This window comes from Diadema antillarum, unplaced genomic scaffold (assembly GCF_040938485.1).
Source record: "Diadema antillarum isolate AM-2024a unplaced genomic scaffold, OU_Dant_1.0 scf00000017, whole genome shotgun sequence".
Taxonomy (NCBI): Eukaryota; Metazoa; Echinodermata; class Echinoidea; order Diadematoida; family Diadematidae; genus Diadema; species Diadema antillarum.
This window is the reverse complement of record NW_027270906.1, coordinates 937,055-947,321: the sequence shown is the minus strand read 5'-3', so window position 1 is coordinate 947,321 and position 10,267 is coordinate 937,055. Positions and strand designations below refer to the sequence as shown.

Below are 10,267 nucleotides of genomic sequence, written 5' to 3'. Positions count from 1 at the left end.
ATAGAGCCTTTTTTGCATATGAATGCTGCACGCTACACTACTAACTGTATTTTGATGTTTCACAGTGATCTAACAGGATCTCACAGGTGAAATATCAGAAATCTTATCTAATGGACAACTACTTATGGACTGACAATATTTGGTAACATTTTTAAATTGACTGTCTGCGATATGTTGACCACATCAAAATTGTTCTGAACAAGTAACCAACGTCCATTTTCTATGCCTTCCTCAGCATGTCTTCCGTCCCCCACCCCCCCCCCCCCCCCCAACCAGTGGACAGTTACCCCTCCTTCTTTCATAATATATTATGCATGCATTCACCCCTGGTATTTGGAGTAATTGTTGACAGGAAGTCTATCTCAAGATGGTATATACATACTAAAAACAAAATAAAACAAAGACAAAACAAAAACATCTACTACGGGGGGAATTAAGATCTTGAAGTAGCCGTTCAAAAAAAAATCACATTTGCTTGACACGGTGGAATTCTGCATCGGGCATCCAATGCAATCATATCCATTTCTTTCCCTCCGGTGGAGTGGGTGGGCACACCACCGCTGACATGGTATATTCGCTTATCTTCTTGCCAGTACGTGGACGTTTTCCAGAAAGATGACCCAGGGCGACCATTCTTATTGCAGGCTTACTAGCATTGCAGAGATGTAGTTGCGCTCACAGACATGAGAAAATATTGGCCGTCTCCGTCGTCATTTCTTGCCTTTGGCCTTTTGAGATTCTTTTGCTGTACAAACAAATCAAAAAGGAGGCAGGCACCGAATGAGAGAGATGGAGACATAGACCGACAGACAGACATACACACAAACAGATTTTGGACAGACACATAAAGCAGAATGACAGCAGAAAAAGGACGCAATGAGGAAAGAGACAAAGATGAAACAATTAATCATTTTCTCTCAAAAGATGACTCTCTAACCCAGCACACTGTTTCATTGACATGAAAAAATACTCAGATGGTCAGAGATCCAGACATACAGCCAGTTGATGCTCTCTACATCTACAACTGTACATATATTCATATGACGCAGAAAATAACTGAAGTTCTATTGATATCCAAAGATATAAAATGCCACATTTTAGGATAGTAAAGAGTTTCTAGTTCCTTACCACCTCGACTACTTCTTACATTCTGTAATGATTTTCATTGATTTCATTGACTGATTTAATCAATGATTTTAGGAATGGCGATTGTGATAACAATCACAGTCATACATGTGTATTGACTATTAAACAGGAAGTACTGAAGGGAAGTGCTCTAATACTGCTATTAGGGCTGTGGTCTCATGAACTAATGATCATTGCTCATTGATTGCAAGGCCCTTCAAAAGAGCAGTGGCTAGCAATGACTAGGCTGTGGAAAAGCAAAACAACAGCTTCATACCTATCACCATCATCATCATCCTCATCATCATCATTACTATCATCATCATCATCCTCATCATCATCATTACTATCATCATCATTATCACTATTGTTACTATTATCATAATCATTATCATCATTATCATTTTCATCTCTTTTATAATTATTATCATTATTGATACTATTATCTTTGTCATCATATTCATCGCTATCACTTACATTATCAATATCTTTTCACCACTAATGCTACTTTTATCATCTTCGTTATCGCTATCATCAGTACTATTGGACAAAATATGCATGTAAATGATGAAAGCATTTCGTAAGTAATACTGTAAGCCCAGAAACATCTGCGGCATGAGACGTTTGTGAATTGGTGACTGGCATTCAGTGCATGTGGGTAGACAAAAACTCTCCCGTGCTTTTGACTTCCGAATCTTGGCTCCTTGCAAAATGCACAAAAATTTCATGCACGCAAAATGTCTGGTTTTACACAGGGCTGCACAATAACCCCTTTTTTCTACTGGTTCGGCCAGTCCCTGTTGGACCAGTAGGTACCCAGTTTTTCCATTTGATTACTGGTCCATTTTTGAAAAAGTTACTGGTCCAACAGTGATTTTTACTGGTCCTGACCATCCGACCAGTGGCCAGTGTGCAGCCTGGTTTTACAGTAAACTGACCTTTGGCCTCAAGTTCCCTCCTCTTGGCCGCCTCCTCTCTCTCCTTCTTAACGATTGCTAGCCTTGCCAGGTCAGCCCGAGCCTCCTCCGTCTTCCCCGCTGCGTGGAACTTGAGGTATCGGTCCTTCGCTTGCTGCTTCTCTATCTCTTCTCTGGGAAATATAACAACAACAGAAATTAAACTGGCAAAAAATGTGAGAAACATGTTGAGAATGGTGACTGACGAAAGAAAAAAAAAAACGTTCTATGGAAGCACATGCGACGGTCAAACCCTGTGCTGTGACATAATATCAACAAAACAGTAACTTATTCAAGATATTGTTGACAACTGCAACAAAATCATCATACACTGGTAGACTGTTCTAATGAAACTCTGGAGAACGAAACAGATAAAACAGAATGCCATAAAGAATCTTCTAACTTTATGAATCAGTCTACAAAAATAAAAATTTATTTCATATTTTAGATGTGATACGAATCCTGGACAAATAACGAAATGATTCATTCGTTATTGACAATCACACACTCAAAATAATGTAATTGTATCCAGGAAAAATCTGAAAAATAGTACAATTGGATTAACACTTCAGCAATCAGAAATGTAATACAGTGTATATGTACTGCATGGGGAAATGAATGGTGATCACTTAGATTTTGTGTGATTGTTGTCAACCTAAAAAATATGCTGTAAATATACCTATATTGTAATTTGTTCACTGTTAGAATCTGTGCTTCATTACCTGCCATGTATAAAGAATAGGACCATGGACCTGGTATATGTCAACATGTCCTTTGTTTTATTTATCAATAAAGACAGGATTACAACAATCACACTACTGGCATCCAAAAGTTCATTGAAAACTCTTCTATGTAATTGCTTTCTCACCGTTCTCTTCTTGAGAGATTTTGCACTCCTTGGTTGACATCGACGTTGGAAGCTTTCTGCATCTTCTGCAATTTCCTGTTGGGATTTGAGACTTCTATAAGATGTTCCACACCTTTTCCTTTCTGTAAGGAGATAAGAAACGATTCCTTCAGTGATTAAGGGTGAAGTACAGAAACAAGATGCTAACTCAATTTGAACACGTACCTCATATACATGTATATACAGATACCAGGTAAATTTCCAATGGCACATATCAGTGAGCATCAAAGCTACTACTCGTTTGTTTGTTCTATTTTTTTTTTTTTTTTTATGACAATTGGGTAAACTAAGAGTGTTTAACTGTACAAGATCCTACAGACAATGAAGGGCCAGAAAGGAATATAATGGACTGTGTGTTCCTATGGAGGGATGTTGACAAACTTCATATCACAGTGATTATATTCTAATTAGCAAGTCTACATCTGCTACAGTATAGAATGAATTGGGTTGATTTTGATACCCTCACCATGTCTTGACACAAGCCAGCAGTTAGCATGCCACTGGAGAACCTACACTCACTTTTTACTCTCCTACTACCATTCTTTCATTTTGGGGTGTTGACATTGGCATACTGCAGCTTCATTCTGCTTTTATTCATGCTTTGCAAAGCATCACATCGTGTGATACTCACTTAAATCACTGCTATCTGTTGATAAGGCAAAGTACAATTACTAAACTTGACACCAAAAGATATGGATAGTATTGTTTCATTAAACCAGTGAGGATGAGTCCCGAGTATACTCGGGCAAGCGTCTATGGGGAATAAGTGCAGCAAAATCAAACTGTCCTGAACGGGTTAACAAAACATGTAAGTTACCCCAATCATGCTACATTAGATGTAATCTCTTGACTGCATGGGATAAGATTCCTACCGATTCCTCTTCCTCCTCCTCGCTACTCTCCTCAGAGTCTGATGGGGGCAGTCTTCCTGCTCTGCTCTGCGGACTCTCATCCTCCTCACCACCATCCTCATCACCCCTTGGCTAGGTGAGAAGCAGACATCATGAATTAAAGTATCAAGGCTAGAACCCCTTCAAAAATTGGGATAGAACACTGATTTCTTGCATATTTACTTGACTGATTGCTACTGATTGCCAACAAAAATATCTATGAACTAGAAATGTCGCTATGGCGACTGGTATGCCTCCGCCATAATGCATGGTTCTCCTAATAGGTCTATAGTACAATGTCTTGACAATGTGTGATGACAGTTTCACACAACTGGCAAAATATTAAAATGACAGGTTTGCCACAAATGTGCTGAATGTTCACTTTCCTAGAACTAGGTTCAATTGGATGAATGATTAAAACGTCAGAGTGCAGGTATTTGGGGGAACTGATGATTTGTACTTGACTTTTGACCCTTTTATAAGTTTATGCATTGAGTAATTTTCAAGGTATTGAGAAAAAGTATAATTTCAGTATCAAATGGTAAAATAGTACTATCTAAACCTGGCCTTTGACCTTTGACCTCACAGTTCCAAAGAGAATCACTGTTAGGTAGAACATGCATAAATATGTAAGTTTCATGATAATACCTTGAGTTACTTTTGAGATATGGAGGAAGACGTGCAATTTAGCACTTTCACTTGACCTTTAAACCTTTTGGCAAGAAACTTCCCACAGAATATATATTGGGTTATACATGCATACATCAAGTTAAAAAAAAATCCTTCAGGCATTGCATAAATATAAGGAAAGTAGTGATATTTTGAGGAGTTGACCTTGACCTTTGACCCCCCCCTGACCTTTGACCCATGACCTCCAACTTCCCTAGATAATCACTGCCCATCGGTACATGCATATATACTAAGTTCCATGAAGATACCTTGAACCATTTGCGAGATATGGAGAAAAACATGAAATTTCAACCTTTTTTCACAAAATAACCTGTGACCTTTGACCTTTGACCCCGTGACCCTAAAATCCAAACAAAGTATTATCCCCCCAGGATATACCCTCATACCATGTTTGATGCAAAACCACCTCACGGTTCTTGAGATATCGACAAAAACAAAACGGGACGGACGTACGGACAGACGGACGGACGACCCGAAAACATAATGCCTCCAGCCACTTCGTTGGCGGAGGCATAAAAAGATATTTTCATGCAGGCATAACATTATTGTCTCTTAAGTGTTCCTGAAAGATCAAACAATTACTGCAGCTATCAGAGTATCAGTTTTAATAGCTTTTTCAACGGTACAAGGTTGTTCCAGCCCAAAAAGCCTAGTAGAGTACATAGAAGAGATAATTTCCCCCATAAACCAAAATAGTGTGTTATGACATATACTACAGTTAAAATAGATGCAATGGTATCCTGTATGTCAGAGTGCATGACTACTCATTTTTATCCGACCTAAGATTGTAAGAGAGAAAATAATAAGACTACAAAATATGACACTGTGTCCCGTTTTTATACATTTCATCCAGTCCAAGCATGTAAGACAAAACTTAAAAAAACAAAAAATGACATGACATTCCATGACATTTATATGTTACTTGCATACCCACTCATATATTCAGAAATATGACTGCATTTTGAAAGTACTTGTAATGCCATCTCTACCACGAAGTCTGTACTAAGTTGCTGCAGTGCAGTCCTTGAATAACAAAGTAATCTGTACATAATTTAGGCCAAAGTAGGAAGCCTCATCAGTGGTAATGAGCTGGTTTTGGCATTTCCCTTTCCAGCAGATGTTGTTATATGAAGAATGAATCATTCCTAGCAGATCAAGACTTCTTTTGCTTACCCCTCGCTTTCTGGCTTCTTCATCTTCCTTCATCTGAGCGGCCATCTCTTCTGGTGAGGTAAACTTCCGAGCACGTCCCTTGTGCTGGGGTTTTGACCTTCCTCCACCTGATGAAAAACAAAATAATTACCCACTGGGTATTTTTTTTTTTGGAATTTCTTTAAGGCAGTCACTGTTTAGTTTTATATGCATGTCCTTGTTCACATGCACAATGTGAAGATTTGGCATGTCATATGACACCTACTCTGCATGCATGTGGACATGTTACTCTCATGAATACTGACAAAACACTTTTTTTACTTCCACACATACTCTCAGGCACAGGCATAGAACCTAGTTCTAGTGAGATTAAACTTTTTGTTTTACTACATACATCAATAGGTGAAGTCCTCGCAGCTTAAAATCATTCTGTTTAAATAGATAGAGGAAAATCCCCAGTTTTCGGATGGCCTCCAGAATCTGGACTCTAACACTTTGACTTATCACAAGCCAGCAAATTCTACTGTTACAGCACATGTGAATCACATGCACCATTTCATATACTGGCAATCGTTCACAACAGAAAAGTGCCTTAGTCACCTCCCAAAATTCAACGTGAATTTTGTCGTCAAAAACGCAGAATCTGCGCAACTTTTCCAAAGTAAGCGCGAATGAAATCCAGTGTGGAGAATCAGGGTCACCTAAAAAGTGTTAAAGATTGAGAAATCATGCCATTTTGTGTGAGACTTTTCACTTATAAATCGCAAGCTCAGAGTGTGATGGTATCCTCAAAAACACAAAAGAAAAACAAAAATCTCCGTACGTGCCAATGCAGTGATTAAATGTACCGCGGTTGAATGCAAGTACCGACTCGCCAGAATTTAAACACCAACGGGCGAGGCAACGTCCGTGGTGCAACCCAACGGCAACAAGGTATGGCGCGGCCCATTTTTCAGTGGCCTTGTACGCGAATAGCGCGTGTGACATTGAACGCGCATATCGCGTGTCCGCATTCTCAGATTCTGGAGAGAGAGAGGCTGGACTGATTTCTGATGGATTATCATGGTGATAAATTTGGGGATTCTGTGAAATTTCATGATGTAAATTTAATTTCATGATGTATTAAACGTTTATAATCAACATTAACATAAAAGTAGTTTGATACATGTAACATGGCATGTAGACTATTAGAGTAACTGCGGCAGTAAGCGGCCGTGCAGCCGTTCACTGCAGGTACAACATACACGGTAATATACCGCTAAACACAGCACTGCACTGTTACATGCATACTACACATATACTAACACACTAGCAATCAACAAAAACCAACCGATACATTGGGCACGATCTCTGACGAAAGTGAAATTTTCTCACCTAAATGACAACATATAGCATCCAAAATAAAATTTTCGGTACTTCTTAACACATCAATTAAGAAATAATGGTTCAAGAAACTTGATTTTTTGTCGTATCCTCAAATAAAATAGAACTTTCGCGAGCCGATGTGGGCCGAACACCGCCAGAATTACGATCTTGTTTGCGGCCGATGCATGTGCACCCGCTATTTTCACATGCTTTCGCAATGGGAATTGGCGCTTACGCAATGTTTTGCGAGACATGTGAAGGCATTCAGCTAAAGATCGCGGAGCATGCGCGCATTGCATAGGGATTGTACATCGTGCCGCTAGCAGAAATACTACGTCGCATATCGCCCTTATCGTTATCGGCGAAAATTGTGCCGGGTTTTGCCCTGGTAAATCATGAAAACTGTATTGGTCAATTGTAAATTTCTTTTATGAAAACAATTGCGTTAATGAATAATCTTGTCTATGATATATGAAATGGTTGAAAATAATTTGCCCGATTTGTTTACAAGTTGGAAAAACACTAACAATGCTTAAACTGCCGCAAACGGGATATTTTACTCTAACGGTTAAATTAGATTGTTGCAGACATGATTTTGTATACATTTTTGTAGTTAAATATTGCAGAGAAGCTTAATGTTGTCGTTACTGATGTAAATAAGCCTAAAATAAAACTGGTGGTTTTTTAGTGCCAGCGCAGCGCGCAGCGGTTTACATGGCCCATGCCCGCCATACGCGCCATTGAATATGGTCAAGAGCTCGGTAACAAAATATTTTTACACTGGTAAATTTACAATCTAGAACAGTAACGCGCGCTAGATAGAGCAGAAATCTGCATTTTAGTAAAATCTAAATGATACGTTAGAATGAAGCTGTGCAATGCTGTCGTGGTAACTACAAGGAAAGCAAAATGATGACACAATAATAGATGACAAGTTACACTAACTGTAGTAATCCATAAACATGAGGCAGATTGGACAACTGGAATAGAACTATTTCTAGTAGAACCTACACTGTATATAGTGTATGTGACATCAGAAACATAGTCTTCGATAGATGGGACCAAGGCAATTACGCACTGACGGGAATACACGTGTCAAAAGTCATAAAGACTAACATTCTTCGTATCCTATATAGGTACACACTCTTTTACCAATTTACCTTTTTTTGGCATCTTGTCACGGATTGATGTCACAGTAAAAAGTAGAATGTAGGTGAGTGAATCTCGGCTGCAATGGCTAGGTAATTACGCAGCAATTCAAGCCAATATGTCTCAGGCAGGCTCTCAGCTCTCACTCACTGGCAACACACTCTCACTACAAGCGCAAGCCCTTTGGTAGGGCCAAGGGCTGCATCGCATGCATTATATCCATACTAGTAATACACATTTCATCGTTACATACAGTGCATGCAATGTACTGTATGTCGAGCGGTTCATTTCGCGCGCCCGCGCGCGTTTCGCTTACGGCACATAAATAATTTACTAGTACTCTAGTATGTAAATCGTCAACTCCAATGTCAAGTGCGTCGTTTTTTTTTTCTTTTCTCTGTTTTTTCCGTGGCATACATTTGCATATGACAGTCGACGCATCGAAGGAAAATAAAACATTCAAACGAATCCGGAGAACAGAGTAGGCTAACCTCTAAAGCAAATTTCGGATCTTTTACTCTCCAAATTGCATGAATATGAACTAAATTATAATCTAAATCCAAATTTAATCCCAATCGCCACTGGTGAGTGATGAACGGGGCAGAAAGGGGGAGGATCCTGAAATTTTGTAAAGGTAATGTGCCTTTTAAACGGGGGGCACAAAAAAAAAAAAAAAGATTGAGGATCTGGACTGATAATTAAGGACACAGATGTCAATCTGTTTTCACAATGGGGGAGGGTGGGGGGGGGGGGGGTGGGCAAAACTTGGAACACATGTGCAAGGGCGGGGAGGAGGGTATCTCGATCCCCTCAAGACATGTCGAGAGAGATTTTGCATAATTTTCAGACCTAAAATTCAGTGATCTGTTATGGTGCACTCTTTGGGTGAATTTTTTAAATATTTTTTTTTTCTATCAAAAAAAAAAAAAAAAAAGAGAAAAGAATTCAAAATGAATATTTAGAGAAGTGTGAATGACTAGTATCATGGTACATGGTAACTCATTCAGCTCACCTGAGAGATTTTGCATTTTCAGAATTGATACTAAGCAATCTGGTGCACAATTGGGAGAAACGGACACTTTTCTATTAAAAGGCAAGAAAATTTTCATTATGTACACACCTTGGGAATTACAGGGAATAATTCCCCCTCCCCCCCCCCCCCCCCGCACACACACACACACACACACACACACACACACATCCACACACATTTTTTTTTTTTTTTTGGGGGGGGGGGGGGGGGACCGCCCCCACCCTGGACTGAGGTCCCCACAACATAAGACCATTTTCTTGACACACCGCAGTGATCAGCACCCATAACTTATTATGATATGTCGTGTTTTATGGTATTTCATACATACACTATAATTATGTTTTTCATTCATATGTTATTTGATCAAAATACATTTAGCTTGCATAAATCTGCCACAATTTCACTGTAAAACTAAAAAAGAAATAGTGTCAAATTGACTAGAAACAGCAAGGGTGACTAAAATGCATCCAACTTTAATAATTCTCTCATATATCTTATTCCACCACACTGTACCGTATGACAGGTGTGACTCTTATTCTTTGGATTTAATAAGCTCAGCAATCCCGACAATTGACCCAGAGGATCAATTAACCCATGACAATCTCTGCACAGAGGAAAATATTTCAGTTTGTTTCTGCCCATGCATATGTCACATGCCAAAATACCTTCTATATCCATTTATGATTTTCTTTTGACCTCGATATTTTCTCCCGAAGCATTGACTATTAAGAGGCATCCCCATTCATCAATGCATCTGTATCCTTTATCATAGACTGATATTACGTTAACGGTTTGGACAGATCTCGAGTTATGACTTGGATTGCCTTTTTGGGGGGTCAGTTTAGTACAGTAACCTACTACTCTATAACATGACAGGATCTCCTTACGCCTATGTGGTACGAACCAAGCTATCTACCAGTGCCGGTACCTAGTTGAGTCTGAGATGTAACCACTGGGAAATAATATGGCACCTTAAAAAGACATTAAAATTTGGTCTACA

At 39.2% G+C, this 10,267-nt stretch overlaps 1 protein-coding gene across 1 annotated transcript; it reads right to left on the bottom strand.

Annotated features, from left to right (window-relative positions):
- Positions 1-530: 530 nt before the first annotated feature.
- On the bottom strand, positions 531-8,365 carry LOC139727129 (28 kDa heat- and acid-stable phosphoprotein-like). Its single transcript, XM_071638112.1, has 6 exons — positions 8,246-8,365; positions 5,742-5,848; positions 3,861-3,971; positions 2,950-3,071; positions 2,064-2,215; positions 531-745 (listed from the first exon to the last, which is right to left on the bottom strand). Exons 1-6 carry the CDS (start codon positions 8,256-8,258, stop codon positions 711-713), a joined length of 540 nt encoding a protein of 179 aa, XP_071494213.1. The 5' UTR covers positions 8,259-8,365; the 3' UTR covers positions 531-710.
- Between the last annotated feature and the right edge of the window lie 1,902 nt (positions 8,366-10,267).